Here is an 18,260-nt window from a genome sequence, read left to right as displayed (position 1 = left end):
CTTGGGTCATGATCCCGGGGTCCTGGGATCGAGCCCCACATCGGGCTCCCTGCTCGGCAGGAAGCCTGCTTCTCCCTCTCCCACTCCCCCTGCCTGTGTTTGCTCTCTCGCTGTGTCTCTCTCTGTCAAATAAATAAGTAAAAAAATCTTAAAAAAAAAAAAAGTCGCTTCAACTTATAAAGCTGAAGTAAATTTATAGTAATTTGGATACAGAATAAAAGAGGTGGTACCTTTTTAGGAATCTTCTTTATAAATTACCCTTGTAATTTCTTAGAAGTAATTTTTTTTCTGATTGTTAGGAGCAGTGCCTTTTTACTATAGAAACTTGTAGACATCTAAAAAGAAAAAGTTTCCCATGATTTTATGACCCAGAGACATACATGTTAATATTATGAAGAATGTCTTTTTTGGTTTATTTTAAATGGATACATACGCAATTTTTTAAAAACAGAAATGTGATTGTACTGTATCCACTATGTTAGAGATTGTCATTTTTAGTTCATAAAAAGTGATATAGTGACTTTTTTTTTCTAATGTCAATTTGATATTTTTCTGTGGTTTTTTTGAACAATATTTTTTTTAAAAGATTTTATTTAGGGGTGCCTGTGTGGCTCAGTCGGTTAAGCAGCTGCCTTCAGCTCAGGTCATGATCCCAGGGTCCTGGGATCGAACCCCACGTCCAGCTCCCTGCTCAGCGGGGAGCCTGCTTCTCCCTCTCTCTCTGACTGCCTCTCTGCTTACTTGTGCTCTCTCTGTATCTCTCTGTCAAATAAATAAATAAAATTTTTTAAAGATTTTATTTATTTATTTGACAGAGAGAGACACAGCGAGAGAGGGAGCACAAGCAGGGGGAGTGGAAGAGGGAAAAGCAGGCTTCCTGCGGAGCAGGGAGCCCGACGAGGGGCTCGATCCCAGGACTCTGGGATCATGACCTGAGCCGAAGGCAGACGCTTAACGACTGAGCCACCCAGGCACCCCTAAATAAAATCTTTTAAAAAAAATTCATCTTTTTTTTTTTTAAAGATTTTATTTGACAGAGAGTGAGAGAGGGAACACAAGCAGGGGGAGTGGGAGAGGGAGAAGCAGGCTTCCCACGGAGCAGGGAGCCCGATGCAGGGCTCGATCCCAGGACCCTGGGATCATGACCTGAGCTGAAGGCAGACACTTAACGACTGAGCCACCCAGGCACCCCGAAAAATTCATCTTTAAAAAAAAAAAAGATTTTATTTATTTGAGAGAGGGAGAGCATGAGCGGGAGTGCAGGAGTGGCAGAATGACAAGCAGACTCCCTGCTAAGCTAACCCTGGGACCATGATCTGAGCTGAAGGCAGAGCCCAACCGACTGAGCCACCCAGACTCCCCTAGTTAAACAATATTTTAAAAGTTTTTTTATTATAAGACAATATGTAATTGTAAAAAGTCATACATTACAGAAATATATATCGTAAGGAAGGAAACATTTCTTGTAATCCTCTTTCTTTAGCTATAACCACTGTTATTAGATTATTTTTCATGGCATATAGTTATGTATTGCAATGTGATTTTTTGGGTTTTTTTTGGATTGATGTTTACAAAATTATTTAGTCAATTTCCTAGTGTTTTGGTTGCTTCTAATTTATTTTGCTATTTACAGATAATCTTGAATTGAGCACCTTTCTATGTATATATCTCTGCTCATTTCCTTAGGGTAAATTCCTAGAAATAAAATCATTACATCAAAGGGGATACACAACCTTAAGGTTTTCTATACAACTTGCCTTCTGGAAATGTTGTGGCAGTTACATTTCCTTCAACAGTGCATGAAGTTGTTTATACTCACATGTGCTCCTTAACTCTGATAGTATTTTCTTTAATTTTCCAATTCGGTAAAAATAGTATATAATTTAAAATCAATTTTTTTTATCCTACTGAAGGTGATGATTTTCTCATGCTTATTGACTAATGTTTGTCTTGTTGATTTTTGTTTTTCACTTTTTTTTTATTTGAATGTGTTCTTTTTGTATTTAAGGATATCAGCACTCCAAGAACATGAATAGTGTATTTGCTTAACTAAATCATAGGCATTTGCTTTTCTTGGGTGTTGTTACAAAGTATTTAAATTGCATAAACTTAAAAGTTAGTACATTTTTTTAAACATTCTATATCCAGTAGACTTGTTATTCAAGTTCATTTTTAAATATTAACTTTTGTATACTGTTATCTAATAAATGCTCTATGTATCTTTATTATGATAAAATATAAGCTGAAATAAATTTGATAACAAATTACTTGTTTTAAATGAGAAATAGAAGACTTATAGGCATTAATTTATGACCAGTTTATTAATCCTTCACTGATTTAATGAACCCTATTTTATTTTTTTTTTGCTAATAGCTACAAGTGTATTCATCAGAGTTTGGAGGATAATAATAGATGTCCCAAGTGTAACTATGTTGTGGATAATATTGACCATCTGTATCCTAATTTCTTGGGTGAGTCTTTGGAATGATTCTTTATTATTTAAAATATTCTATCCCCAAAAGTGTATGCTAGCACTAATTTATTCAGAAAACATAGTGTAGGGGTAAAGCAAGTCTTTCTCTCCTACTCACCTGGGTGCTTTCCCAGTCTTTCTTATTTTGTGATGTATTTTCCATACTATGTGTTGTTAGTACTATATTATATTGTTTTTAAGTTTCATAAAAAAAGAAAAATTGACTGACACAACTCTTAGTTCTTACTACATAGATGGCGGGACAGAAGTTAAAGGGGATGCCAGAGGTCCAGAACACCTGTCTCTTTATACAGTGTAGTGCATTCCTGCTGTTTGTGCTTCTAGGGTAGAAGTGAGAGTCAAGGGAAGAAAGTGTTAATGGAGAGGGGGAAGAGGAGGTGGAAACTTGGGTAATTGGATTCCTGGATAGGTGAAGAGAGTCTGTGAACTGGGGAGGCAATTGAAAAGTAAGAACTTGGAGAGGGAACTTAGGAAAAGAAGAAATACTGAGTGGTGTGATACTCTGTAGGACTGGACTTTATGGGCTAGGTTGGGTAGAAGGGAAATGAAAGTCCTGCAAAGCAAAATCCTGTGTCCCTGAACTCGGACACATGGATTGATGCTGCTGTGTGGGCTCTAGAATTACTTTTCTATCAGTTGTCATAACTTTGGAAAACTTCTTTTGGAATGTTTAAATACAGAAAGGAAGCTAATCTTCCGACAATTTTGGTGTTTACTAAAATTTTCAGGCAACATTCTTTAACGAGTCCAAAAGGTGGAGATTCCTTTATGTGAATTTCTAACTAGAGGGAGCACTATATACTAGTATGGAAGAACTTTCAAAATATAGTACTGTTTTAGTTAGAAAGTGATTTCATACATTAAGTATATATTCTCACATATATCCAGTTGAATAGTGAAGTTACACTTACTGATTTTCTGAGCTAGAAATTATCTGGGTGATGTTCTAGTTTTTAACCTCTTTTTATGGATAATAAATTTTTGTTTTGGATAATTGGAGTGTAAGTATGTTATGCCCATATTTGAAGTCTTTTAATTATAGTGCAGCTTCTAATGTGATTATGAATGTCAGCCATGGAAATAACATTTTATGCTGATACATCTTTTCCTGTTTTTTTTCCCATCATCCCTTCCACTCTACTATTTGTACAATAATAGTCAAATTCATAGGTTCCCACATTAGGTAGATAGGGATCCTCTGTGCATTTAGGATGCCATTGAGATCTAGTTCTGAACATGGAATTCCATTTTTTTTTTTTCCTTTACTGAAAAAAACTCAGAATTCTAAGTTTTTATTTCCATTGCTTCAGCGTGAGATTACATGATTTATTTGTGTGGTGCCTGTCATTCTTGGTTGGGTTGAGGACCATGAACCTTTTGAAGTAATTTCAGATTTCTTCTTGACCATGGTAAAATAAGTATATGTTTTACAATTTTGAAGTCTACTAGGTAGCCTTGCACTTTTTTTATTGTTAGGTTACGACCTTTACTATTTATTTATTTAAAGATTTTATTTATTTATTTGTCAGAGAGAGAGAGAGGGAGAGAGCACAAGCAGGGAGAGTGGCAGGCAGAGGGAGCCCGGTGCGGAACTCGATCCCAGGACCCTGGGATCATGACCTGAGCCATAGGCAGATGCTTAACTGACTGAGCCACCAAGGTTTCCCAGGACCCTTCCCTTTTAATACTGTACATTTACCTGAGTCATGGGTAAAGGGCTGAACTATGCATTTTCTGTAGCAGTGGTCTTCAAAACTTTTTGCTTGGGTGACTCATAAAAATTCTGAAAAATGATGTTCTTTGTCACACATTGATCCCCTATTTAAAATTATCATCCTCAATTTTTCTTTATAAGTGTAAGTGGTTGTAAAGGATGTAACTTTAGGAGTATTATAAATCTGGTTATTTAAAAATAAAGCCTTTATCTCTTTTTAAAATGTATCCAGTGAGGGGCTCCTGGGTGGCTCAGTTGTTAGGCGTCCGCCTTCAGCTCAGGTCATGATCCCAGGGTCCTGGGATTGAGCCCCACATCGGGCTCCCTGCTCAGCCGGGAAGCCTGCTTCTCCCTCTCCCACTCCTGCTTGTGTTCCCTCTCTCGCTGTGTCTTTCTCTGTCAAATAAATAAAATCTTGAAAAAAAAAAAAAAATAAAATGTATCCAGTGAAATCTAAATCATAGTGATTTCGTATTTATCATTGATTTGAAAATAGACACCTTTCATTGACAATGGGAAATTTTATTCATTCCTTTTCTCTTTGAACTTCTACTTAAGTTATCGTCCACATAATTTTTTTTTTTTTTTAAAGATTTTATTTATTTATTTGACAGAGAGAGAGCACAAGTAGGCAGAGTGACAGGCAGATGGAGAGGGAGAAACAGGCTCTCCGCTGAGCAGGGAGCCGGATGTGGGGCTCGATCCCAAGACCCCAGGATCATGACCTGAGCCGAAAGCAGCCGCTTAACAGACTGAGCCACCCAGGCGCCCCCCACATAATTTTATCCTTATATAATGTATTTTCACCTTTGAAATCCTTATCGATCTATCTGTAATACTTTTCTGTAACAGAAATGTATATAAATAGAAACTATAGACATAGAAATTTTTTTTTTTTAACATAATTTTCTCTTAAGCATTTAAAAATCTCAAATATTTTTTCTGGGTTATTATTGAGTCATGAGTAGTATGCAATTGGTCAAATATTTACAAATTTTATGAAGTATTAGACAAATATTTATTGAAAATGTGCTGCTTATTAAGGTTTGGTGCTTTTCTTAGTTCTAGTACCCTTGGAAGTTATTACTAGGACAAGGAATCAGTTTCATTTGTATTCTTCTTATTTTTTTGTTTATTCATTTATTTAGGATCATCATAGTTTTTTAAAATTTGAGATATAATTGATATATAACATTATGTAACTTTAAGGTTTTTCTTTTTAGTTTTAAAGTGTTAAGTGTTGAGAAACTTTGCTTACATGAATAAGTTGATGGGGATTGAAGGAATTTTGTTAATAGTAACGTCACTCAGTTTTTTGACTTCGTTCTGACTTAAGAAATTAAGAAAAAAAGCATTGACTTATCAAAAACAATCTTAATGCTCAGTTAGTTAGCAAGTCAAGTCTTTAATTTTGATGAAAGCAAAGAATTGGAAGCCAAACACTCAAAAAAGATTTGGTTTTCAGGTCATTATAATCATATAATTTTTTGTCAGTACTTTGATTTTTCCTTTCCTGCCCTAAACACTATACCACAGACCCCTTTTCTTCTGACTTCCCTTCCCCCATCTCTGCTTCTACCTTCCATTGTATTCTTTTTCATTCTCTCCTTGTACCTTCGCTTCTCCAACACATTCACTATTCTTTCCATCCTACTTGGTCTTGAGAGCTCTCTTTCTTTTTCCCCGTTACTAGAAGGTTCTTGCGAGGTGTAGTCTTCCTGTCCCTGTTGCCATCTATCCTGCCCCCGCCCCCCCCAAATCCTGCAATTGCTCTCCTCTGCTCGTGCTAAGACTTGCTCTCTAGCTCTCCCTCTCCCTCTCTCCAACTGCCTGCCTCCATCTCTCTCCCTCGCTCAGTCTCTTTTCCAGCTTTCTCTGTCTGTATTTAAAATTGATAATTGGAATTTTATCTCCCTTATGAATAACGTTATTATTCTTTGAAGAGACAACCTGAATGCTAAATTTAAAATACGTGTTTATAAAAAAATAGAGCATATAACATCCTTACTATTGCCAGGTAGTGTCCTAAGTGCTTTGTGTAAGCTAACTCATTTAATTTTCAGTCCTATGAGATGGGTACTCTTGTTATCATCCTCATTCTTCAGGTGAGGAAACTAAGGCACAGAGAATTTGGGTTACTTTTCTAAAGTTATACAGTAGTATTGGTGGAATTGGGATTTGGTCCTAAGCAGTCTGTCTCACAAGTATATGTGCGTTAACTATACTCTCCTGCTTCTAAAAAGATAGTTACTAGAATGGAAGCTTTAGCAGTAGAATTGCAGTGTTTGTTCTTAGTACTGTGGCCATTTTATGGATCCAGAGAATTATAATTATGGATATAGAATATCCTTCAAGTTCAGTGATACACGAGATTTCTCAGTAAAATGCAGTTTGGTATACATGTGTAAAATATTACAGTAAGTCACAGTTTTTTTTTTTTTTTTTTAAAGATTTTATTTATTTGACAGAGAGAGACACAGCAAGAGAGGGAACACAAGCAGGGGGAGTGGGAGAGGGAGAAGCAGGCTTCCCGCCGAGCAGAGAGCCTGATGTGGGGCTCAATCCCAGGACTGTGGGATCATGACCCGAGCCGAAGGCAGGTGCTCAACGACTGAGCCACCCAGGTGCCCCTAAGTCATAGTTTTTATTCAAATGGTTAATTCTGTAACTGAAACATTAAACTCTTATTTATATACTTCTCTTTATTCCCACTACATTATTTCAAGCTCTCCTTTCTCTTCCCTGGGTTATAATAGCAACTTTGCTTGTGAGACACATACCAGGCTCTTCAGAATCAGGCTCCCATCTATCTACATTTGCAGCCTTAGTTCGTCACCCATTAATCATTAACAAAGTCACTTTGACCCTGTGTTTCAGCCATACTGATTTAAAGTCATCTTATCTCCTGCTCTTGTATGAATTTAACCTCCTCTTTCTCACACCCTTCTCTGAATTCTTTTTTTTTTTTTTAATATTTTATTTATTTATTTGACAGAGAGAGAGACAGCGAGAGAGGGAACACAAGCAGGGGGAGTAGAAGAGGGAGAAGCAGGCTTCCTGCAGAGCAGGGAGCCCGATGCGGGGCTCGATCCCAGGACCCTGGGATCATGACCTGAGCCGAAGGCAGACACTTAACGACTGAGCCACCCAGGCGCCCCCCTTCTCTGAATTCTTTTTCACTTCTTTTTCTGCTTGATGAATCTCTGCATGTTATGGCCGAATTCTAGTGTCACCTTCTATGTGTAGCCTGCTCATTTATACTTTGATTGCTCCTTGTCCTGTGTTCTTTGTAAGTCTACTTCAATGATAGTACTGATTATCACATTACGTTATAACTACTACATCATATATATTTGTCTTCCTACTCAGAGTTGCTTGAGTCTTAGATTGAATCTTACTTAGTTTGAGTCTTATTTATCTTTGAAGCTTGGATTCCTATTATGGGCTTGATACATCTCTGGTTTGTTTGGAAATACTTATAGTTGGATTGTGGTATAATGGAAAATATTAGATAGTTGGATTTGTATCCCAACTCTGTTTTGTATTGTTACCGTGAGTAAGTTCTTGATGCTCCCTCTAATATTCCCTCATCTCTAAAATGGGGAGAATAACCCATAGGATAATGTCTATAAAGTACTAGCCTAGTGCTAAACTGATTTAGTGCTAGTTTCTTTTTCTTTATCAGATTTTTTGTTGTTTTTGTTTGTTATCAGTTAATTGTTAAAGACAGAAGAAAAGAATTTGTAGAATTGGTTAATATAGTGGTTCAGTGATATGATCAAGTTCTTTACATCTTTCTGTTCCTCCATCCCAGCATGTATTGGTTCTTTGACTAGCTCCCCTCAAGATTGCAGGATGGCTCTGAGCAGTTCCAGATATCATCTCTTAATGAAGGGAGGGAAAGAATTTTTCTTCCTATCCATTTCTTTCTGAAAGACAGCATACCCTTCATTGGTTAAAACTAGGTCACATCCTTAATCCCATTGTCAGTTATTGCCAAGGGTATGAATGCCTAGATTGGCTTAGGTTAGTCAAGAATCATACCATTGGGCTGGGTTGAAACCTAGCTTTTCTGAAAGCATGCGGCTTGGAAAAAAATTATGTTTTTAAAAAAGGGGGGAATGGTTTTGGATAGGTAACTGACAGTATCTGCCATGATATTTGTAGGAAAGTAACAGAAAGAAGAACAAATAAAAATCCTTAGTGTCTGCCTTACAGAATCAACCAGGTACCATGTGGAGGACGGAGCAGCCTCACACAGTGCTGATAGTGTCATCATTGAGACGTGTACGAGGAAGCCCGTATTCCAGAGAATTCTCCTTTAGTAATAGCAGTAGTAATAATAGCAGTTGTAGCATTAGAATTTGTGGCAAAATTGTTTTCTAATTTGAAATAAAGTGAAAACCTAATATTTTCTGCTTAGCATCTTTTTAATTTGGGGACTTTTAAAAGTGAAAATAGAACCCATTTAAACAGAACAATTAGATGATACATTTAACAATAATACAAATTATAGGTACTTTTTGTTTTGTTTCTCTTTTCAGTGAATGAGCTCATTCTCAAACAGAAGCAAAGATTTGAGGAAAAGAGGTTCAAATTGGACCACTCAGTGAGTAGCACCGTATGTTTCAACTCTTATTACTATTTTTTAATAAATTTCAATTTGTTTTTATTGGTTAATTAGATATTAAAGCTTAGTATGTCATTGATTTTTTTTTAAAGAAAATTGAAGATTATTCTGTTTAATAAAGAACTTTGCTAATGCATTGTCTGAAATTTAGTGATCATCTTTTTGAAAGGTCTTCTGGGATCACATTGAGTCAGAGTTGGCTTGTAATACACGACATTTGGAGGATTATATGGCAGGGTGGAACTATGGTTGGTAATTTGGAAAAACTGTTGGAAGATTCTCAATTTAAGAGAATAAGTCCTAAATTATTGAGGGAGGTGAGCCTAAATTAATACCTTACCAAGTACAAAGTTGAAAATATGGCTAGACAAATAATTAAAACCCAAGCACATATTTTGAAGGGAATTATACCTTTAGATGTGCTCACTTAACATTTGTCTTGAATATGCCTTCCGTATCTGTTACCTAGATTGATTCAAGGGAGAAAGAGTGTTTAATTTATAATAAGGCTATGGGGAACCATTGGCTAGGAAGGTGTAGGTTAGAATATTATAATATATTTTTGATATCTATGTAATAAACATATTAGGAAGAAGCAGTTAAACATATATTTTAGGCTCCCTAAAACAATCTTCTTAGGAAGTTAACTATGTTTCTTCATTTTTAGAATGGCCACAGATGGCAAATATTTCAGGATTTGTTGGGAACTGATCAAGATAACCTTGATTTGGCCAATGTCAACCTCATGTTGGAATTACTAGTGCAGAAGAAGAAACAACTGGAAGCAGTAAGTGGCAGTTGAACTTTAAAAAATTTTAAGTGGTGGTCTTTATTGCATTGAAATAGATCTAGAAATGTTTAAAAATAATAGGGTAGTATCTGTCACTCAGTCCATCCAATTTTATTCAGTAAGAAAGAGCATGTGCAAGGTATCACTTCTAACAGATTCCTCTTTTTTAAGTAAAAGAAAAGACAAATTTCTTAATAAGTTGTAGTGGCCAGTTTATATTAAGAAAAACTGAGTGATAAGAAAGATCATGAGAAAGTACAGTTTCATTTTAATAGGGAACAATTACATTGGTCATTTTTCTTCTAATGGATATATTCCTTGCCGATCTTCCCTTTGGAAGAGAAAATAGAGATTATTTTTACCTACATAAGATCCTTTTAGCAGGTATCTGTTGGTGGCACCTGTAAATAAAGACATTTAGAAAGATGGGAACTGGAACTAAATATATCCTGTTTCATGTAATAAAATGTAAATAAATGTAAAATTGCATTTATTTCATGTAAATAAATATAAACAATATAAAATGTTTATATTTATAAACAATATAGTGAATTTGCATGTATTAGGATTTGAATATGATCCATTAGGAGCAACTCACACCTTAGCATAAGTAGATTCCCCCCTGACCTAGCTTAAACAAAAAGGGGGTATCTATTGACAGGGTAAGGGAGTGAGTAGCTGACATACGTAAAAAAGAAGAGTTTAACAGCCGAATATTGGGAGGATTGGAACCATAGCCAGCTTCTCTGGAGACTATAAGGAGATGAGATCAGGCACTTGAATGTTGTTGGATCTTTCTTTGGTGCTTCTTATGTCTATTTCTTTGAGACAGGTCTGATTTTCTTTTCTCAGATGTTTATAACATAATGTGGTTATTTGCACTTTCTTCATTTATGGTTTTTGATAGAAGAAAAGGGACTTTCCAATTTCAGTTTAAAAAATTCTGTGGGTGGATTATTAATATAGCTTAGATCTGGATTCCATCTGATCAAATGGGAATCTTTATAGAAGAAGGGAGTAGTTGAGGTTATGCTTACCAAAATGATTCTCCCATTCTGGGAGGGGGCAAGGCTGGTAGAAATTTCTCCCATATTTTTTGGGAGAGGGGGCTTTATCTTTTATTTATTTTTTTCTTTTAGTTTTACTGAGGTATAATTGGCATACAGCACTGTATAAGCTTAAGGTATACAGCATAAATAATGACTTGACATACATGTATTGTGCAGTGATTACCACAGTTCTCTTCCTTTGCCCCCCCTTGCACACATGTGTTCGTTCTCTCTCTCTCTCTCTCAAATAAATAAATAAATAAATCTTTGTAAAGTAAATTAGGCTCTATGCTGGGCATGGACCCTACTTGGGATTCCGTCCCTCTCTCTCTTGCACACACCTGTGTGTGTGCTTGTGTGCGTGCTCTTGCTCTCTCTCAAATAATAAAAAAATTGAAAGAAGTTTATATAAAAAGTTTCATATTGTAGTTACCCTTTTGACATGCCTCTTTGTTTAGTTTTTGAGGTTTGTGTTGGTAAATGTAGATCTAGTTCATTTTAACTTATGTATCGTAATCCATTGCATGAGCATATCTATTCCCCTATGGTGGACATTTATGTTCTTCCTAATTCTTAGCTGTGTCACTACTACATTTAATATTGTTATACATGTTTCCTTGTGCTCATGTATATACACTTAGTGATTTAAGGAATGAAATTACTTTTTATAGAATTTACGTGCACATTTTAACTTATCAGATATTTCCAGGTTGCTCTTTGGGTTTGTACTATATAGACACCTGGTATTTTCTCGTTTTTAGCTGTTGCCAATCTGACAGTAGTCCGATGGGGGTGTGTGTGTGTGTGTGTGTGTGTGTGTGTGTTTTGGATGTTGCTACTTTTCCAAATAGATATTTTGGTAATTGAATTTTAGTTGTATTGTGGTCAGAGAACATGATTTATATGATTTTAGATTGGGTATTTTTCTTGATTCCATTTTATTTGCTTTGTGGGTTTATCATGGTAAGTTTCTGTTTTGTTTCCTAGTGGTTGCTTTTGTTTTGTTTTGTTTTTATTAGATTTTATTTATTTGAGAGAGAGAAAGAGAGAGGGAGAGAATATGGGGGGAGGGGAGAGCAGAGAGAGAAGCAGATTCCCCGTTGAGCAGGGAGCAGCCTGATGTAAGACTCAGTCCCAGGACCCTGAGATTACAACCTGAGCTGAAGGCAGACCCTCAACCAACTGAGTCACCCAGGCGCCCGCTTTTGGGTTTTTAATATAATTGTTGTTACATTTACCTTTGAGTAATATCCTTCATCTGTATTATAGAAATCTTACAATAATATACTTCATTTCCTCTCTCATGGCCTTTGTACTATATTTTGTCATATATTTTATTTCTATATACTGATAGGGGTTTGTTAAAAATACAATTTTGTCTATTTTTCATTAATTGTGATTTTTTGCTTAATGTATTTTGAAGACATGTTTAGGATTATAATGTCTTCTGGACATACTATCCCCTTTACCATTATGAATTGTGTATGTTTATTGCTGGAAATATTTTTTGTTCTGAAGTCTGCTTTTATATTTTTTGATGTTAATATAGCCTCAGTAGCTTAGTTATGATTAGAGCTTCTGTGGTATATCCTTCTTCGTTTTTTTACTTTATTCCATCGTTGTCCTTGTGTTTTAAAATGTGTCTCTTTAATAGTATGTAGTTGAGTTTCTTTTTTTATTTATTATTTTTTTTAAAGATTTTATATATTTATTTGTCAGAGAGAGAGCAAGCACAAGCAGGGGGAGCATCAGGCAGAGGGAGAAGCAGGCTTCCCGCTGAGCAGGGAGCCCAATGTGGGACTCCATCCCAGGACCCTGGGATCATGACCCGAGCCGAAGGCAGACTGAGCCAACTGACTGAGCCACCCAGGTGTCCCTGAGTTTCTTTTTTTAAACACACTCTAATAAACTCATTTAATTCAAGTTCTTAAGTTCATTTTAATATAATACAATTATTGATATGGTCAGGTTTGAGGTCTGCCACTTTGGTATTTTCTATTTTTCCATATATTCCTTATTCTGTATTCCTCTTTTCTTGCCTTCGTTAGAAATTAAGTTTCTAGGATTCTCCATGTTAATATTACATTTTATCTTCTCTATTCTTCACATACTTTTAAAATTGTATTTCTAGTGGTTTCTCTAAAGATTATAAAATACTTTTTATAGCTAACCTTGAGTTTATAGTATGCCACCTCAAGGATGATGTATTCATAGTCAATACTGAATATGTACTATTTTATGGAAAATGTAAAGTTCACAATAATTCAGTTTACCAAAATCCTGCTTTTTGTGATTAACTGTTATAAATCACACTAAATAGTTGTTTTTGCTTTAAATAGTTAATAGCCTTTTGTTTCTATTTTTTTTTTTTTTAAAGATTTCATTTATTTATTTGACAGAGAGAGAGACAGGAGAGAGGGAACACAAGTAGGGGGAGTGGGAGAGGGAGAAGCAGACCTTCCGCAGAGCAGGGAGCCGATGCGGGGCTCGATCCCAGGACCCTGGGACCATGACCTGAGCCGAAGGCAGCTGCTCAACCGACTGAGCCACCCACGTGCCCCAATAGTTAATAGCCTTTTGAAGATACGATGCAAAAAACCCCCAGAAAAATAAAAAACCCTCTTTAAGTCCAATATTTACCCTTTTAGATGTTTTCATTTTTTTCTTGCATATCTGAGCTGGCATCTGGCTCATTTCCTTTTGTCAATATAACTTTTTTAACTATTTCTTGCAGAGCTGATAGTTCTGTTCTCTATGGAAGTCTAGTTATTTTTTTTTCTTTTTAGTACTTTTCATTATCTTTTTGCTTCTTTATTTTTGATGAAATTAGCAGTCATTCTTACTATTCTTTCCCTAAAGATAGTATAGCCTTTTTCTCTCTAGTTGCTTTTAAGATACTCTTTTTTTTTTTTTTTAGAGATACTCTTTTTGACATTGGTTTTCTGTAGTTTGACTGATAGTTTTTGGTTTTATTAAAAAAAATATTTATCCTGTTTGTTTTACAGTACCAGAGGATCTGTTCTTTGAGCATTGTGAAGGTTTATTCAGCCCTATGCTTTCCTTTTCCTCTAGTATTCCAGTTATATGTTAGAATGTTTTATATTATCCTACATATTTCTGGTGTTCTCTTTTTATTCCTTTCTCTCTACGAATTGGTATAAATAACTTATATTGGACTGTCTTTGAGTTCATTATTTCTTTCCTCAGCTTGTCCAGTCTGCTCCTAACCCCATCCAATGTTTTTTTATTTCGGTCTTTGTATTCTTCATTTTTTTTTCAATGTTTATTTATTTAAGTAATCTCTATACTCAGTGTGGGGCTGGAACTCATGACCCTCAGATCAAGAGGCACATGCTCATCTGGCTGAGCCAGCCAGACACCCCTGTATTCTTCATTTCAAAGATTTACATTTTGTTCTTTCAATTTCTTTTCTGTAATTCATTTTTTCACTTGTTTTATCTACTTTTCCTCTTAATTCCTTAATAATTTTTAGTAATGTTTTAAAGTCCTTTTTGCCCATTCCAGCATTTGGATCATCTGTTAATTTCATTCTTTTGCCTGTTTTTTCTTTTGACTTTCTACCTTCTTTGCATGTTTTTTAATTTTTTAAATTGTAGCTTAGACATTCTGTATTCAGAATTGGTATAGAGACTATAGTAGTTAATACTATCTTCCAGAAAGGTCTTGCCTTTTCCATTTTCAGGGAGCAAGGATAAGAGATTGATTTCTGGCCTAATCAGGAATTTAGCTGAGTTGGGGTTCAGTTGTTGCTTCAGTTTCAGTCCATTGACTTCAAGTGTATAGTTGACCCTTGAACAACATGGGTTTGAACTGTGCAGGTCCACTTATAGACAGGTTTTTAAAAATAAATACTATACATGTATTTTTCTTGTGATTTAAAAAAAAACATTTTGCTATCTCTAGCTTACTTTATTGTAATACAGTAATACAGAATACAGTATATAATACATATGCAAACTCTATTAATCGACTATGTTATAAATAAGGCTTCTGGTCAACAGTAGGCTATTAGTAGTTAAATTTTTGGAGGGTTGAAAGTTACACGTGGATTTTTGACTGTGCTGGTGGTCGGTGTCCCTAATTCCTGTGCTGTTTAGGGTCAACTGTAGTATTTTACTTTTTAGCTTATCCCTTTTTTTATTGTTACTGTGGGAGTAACCTTTTACATTGTAATCTGAAGAGTATTGGTTACTATTTTTTAATTTAAGTATTTTGTATTGTGAATGTGTCTGTATATACCAGTTCTTTGAAATTTTAGTTGCTTATTCTATGTACTATTTATATTGTCACTTTTTATAAATATTCCTCTTTTTTTTTTTTAAAGATTTTATTTGAGGGAGAGAGTGAGAGAGAGAGCATGAGTGAGGGGAGGAGCAGAGGGAGAGGGAGAAGTAGACTCCCTGCTGAGCAGGGAGCCTGATGCAGGCCTTGATCCAGGGACTCTGGACTCAGGAATCATGACCTGAGCCAAAGGCAGGTGCTTAACTGACTGAGCCACCCAGGTGCTCCTATTCCTCATGTATTTTGAAGCACATGTTTTCTGAAATTGTTTCAGGGGCTCATTTATGTTCTTTACATTTAATTATTAATTGGGTGTTTGTATTTTCTATTTAACAATTTTTATTAAAAAAATTTTTTTTTTTTTAAGATTTTATTTATTTGTCAGAGAGTGAGAGAGACAGAGAGAGCACAGGCAGGGGGAGTAGGCGGGCAGAGGGAGAAGCAGGCTTCCCGCTGAGCAAGGAGCCCGATGTGGGACTTGATCCCAGCACCCTGGGATCATGACCTGAGCTGAAAGGCAGACGCTTAACTGATAGAGCCACCCAGGCATCCCTATTAAAAAATTTTCAAAATAAAAACCTTTGCAATGCAGAGAGGTATATTAATTTACTAATATGATTATGGATTTATTTATTTATTTTTAAAGGATTTTATTTATTTATTTGACAGAGAGATACACAGTGAGAGAGGGAACACAAACAGGGGGAGTGGGAGAGGGAGAAGCAGGCTTCCCGCTGAGCAGGAAGCCTGATGCCTGGGATCATGACCTGAGCCTAAGGCAGACGCTTAACGACTGAGCCACCCAGGCACCCCTGATTATGGATTTAAAAATTTTTCTTCCAGCTGTCAGTTTTTGGTTCATAATCTTTATTGTTTTCAATGCAAAGAACTGGAAATTACTTGACTTATAAAAAGATTTGTTATCTAGTCTTTACGTAAGAGTAATTAGTTTGTAGAAGATTTGTTATTTTTAAAATAATATTTATTTATTTATTTGAGAGAGAGTGCATGCGTGTTGGGGGAGAGGCTGAGGGAGAGAATCTCAGGCAGATTCCCCGCTGATTGCTGGGCTCAATCTCAGTACCCATGAGATCATGACCTGAGCCGAAATCACGAGTTAGATGCTTAACTGACTGAGTCACCCAGATGCCCCCAGATTTGTTGTTTTTATAAAAAGCTTTGTTATCTAGTCTTTACTTAAAGTAATAAGCTTTTTTATTTTTTTTATTATTTATTTTTATTTTTTATTTTTTAAAGATTTTATTTATTTGACAGAGAGAGACACAGCGAGAGAGGGAACACAAGCAGGGGGAGTGGGAGAGGGAGGAGCAGGCCTCCCGCTGAGCAGGGAGCCCGATGCGGGGCTCGATCCCAGGACCCTGGGATCATGACCTGAGCCGAAGGCAGACGCTTAACGACTGAGCCACCCAGGCGCCCCGTATTAAGCAGCAGTATTTTATTTATTTATTTTGCTCTTCTAGAGACTTTCATACCCCACACACTGTATCAAGGTAAATTTCAGGGTGGGTAAAAGATACATCTTTCTCCCACCTACCATCCCTTTTTAAACTTCTTTAGAGAATGAAAAGAAATTTTGAAAGAAGAGGTTCGAATTTAGAAATGGAATGATGTCTGATGAACGATCAGTTTTAGGAAGACAAATATTGAAGGTTGAGAATTTGGGAATTAATTCCCTTTAAACTCTGTGTCTACATATGCTTTGAAAGGTCTACATGTGGTGGGGCCCCTGGGTGGCTCAGTTGTTAGGCGTCTGCCTTCAGCTCAGGTCTTGATCCCGGGGTCCTGGGCTCGAGCCCCGCATCAGGCTCCCTGCTCCGCGGGAAGCCTGCCTCTCCCTCTCCCGCTCCCCCTGCTTGTGTTCCCCTCTCTCACTGTCTCTCTCTCTCTATCAAATAAATAAATAAAATCTTAAAAAAAAAAAAGGAAGGCCTACCTACATGTATCCTCAGCTGTTGATAGCTGTTGTAGCCAGTCATAATACCAGAAGTGCATATCCTTTAGAATTTTTTTGACAGTTTTAAGGAAACTATGTATTGATACAGAGAAAAATTATCAGATCAAAGTAACATTTGTGTAAGATATGCAATATGACTCATTTGTGAAATTTTGCCTTCTTATTTTATAGATTAAAAATCTGAAGCCAAGTAGGGGAGACATTCATAAGATTTTACAGGGTTTTTGGGTTATAATCCTAGAACTTTTGACTTCCTGACATACCTGGGAAGTTTTATCTTGTCTTTTGTTTTTTCTTGTTCCCCTGCTCCTCTTTGCTTTTCCCTTCCTTTGAAAAACAAAAGCTAAGTAAAATATTCTCCTAATTTACAAAGTCAAATGATCTTAAACAAGGTTTATAGCAAAAAATCAGCAGTCCTCAGTTACATTACTCCTTCTCCTTAATATTAACTCCTCGGAGCAAACTTTTGTTTTTACTTACTTCTTATTCCTAAATAGTATGTCTGCATTGTTCTACTTGGAAAGTCCTCCCTCAAGGAAGGAATGGAAACATTTCTTCCCTCAAAATTCCAGTTGCCCTCCTGTTGAGAATCTACTTAAAGTGAACTCTTCTTGGGAAGATGAACTCATAGTAACTAAGCTCATAAGGGCCATATTATTCATTTATAGTAAAATATATAAAGGTTAGTTAGACTAGATCTTCTCATAGGTCTGAGCAGTATATTTTTACCCAGCTGGAAAGTTATCTAGAAGCCAGTATCAGAAGGATATGGAATTGGGACATGAAGAGTTAATGATACAATTCACATGTTTAGTTGTATTGGGCTGTAATCAAGCAGTTGCTTCTGTTTTCATAGTAGAGATAATCTTATCTGATTTTTAGAATAAAAAAGTTAATTGCAGAAAAGATTAAAAAATACAGAAAAGCAATGTTTAATAAAAAATTGAAGCATATTCCTTTTCAGATGGCATACATGGTCACTTTTGAGACAATTGACTGTAAACCAGATGGGACAAATGTGATAAAACTTGCTATATTGCAGAGCACTAAGGGTGGAGAATAAGAGTCTAAATATATTTCTTCTTTCTTCTTTTTTTCCTAAATGTTTCTTTTCACTTTTATTCCAGTTTCCTCATCTGAAAATGAGATAATTAGGCTAAATGATCATATCATTTATGGAAGCTTTGGCAATTGTAAGAAATGATTAGAGAATTAACTTATACTTTACTTTTAGTAGTGGGTTAAATGACTTATTTAAAGGATTACTTTGCTGTTCAATTTTTGAGACAGTTCTAACAAAACATTA

General features: G+C 35.9%; 1 protein-coding gene across 7 annotated transcripts in view; it reads left to right on the top strand.

The window, feature by feature from the left end:
* The window catches only part of COP1 (COP1 E3 ubiquitin ligase), a 264,311-nt gene that overhangs the window by 32,182 nt on the left and 213,869 nt on the right, over positions 1 to 18,260 (top strand). For 4 of the 7 annotated variants that reach the window (XM_078078000.1, XM_036117233.2, XM_078077997.1 and 1 more), the window contains exons 3-5: positions 2,374 to 2,471; positions 8,753 to 8,829; positions 9,506 to 9,625. In XM_078078000.1, coding sequence (XP_077934126.1) covers positions 2,374 to 2,471; positions 8,753 to 8,829; positions 9,506 to 9,625 — 295 coding nt within the window. The remainder of the gene's footprint in view (positions 1 to 2,373; positions 2,472 to 8,752; positions 8,830 to 9,505; positions 9,626 to 18,260) is intronic. The other 3 variants (XM_078078001.1, XM_036117242.2, XM_078077998.1) reach the window with 1 other exon arrangement.

This window comes from Halichoerus grypus, chromosome 7, assembly GCF_964656455.1.
Source record: "Halichoerus grypus chromosome 7, mHalGry1.hap1.1, whole genome shotgun sequence".
In the NCBI taxonomy this organism is placed as follows: Eukaryota; Metazoa; Chordata; class Mammalia; order Carnivora; family Phocidae; genus Halichoerus; species Halichoerus grypus.
Note: the sequence above shows the minus strand (reverse complement) of the source record. Positions and strands in the feature narration are given on the sequence as shown.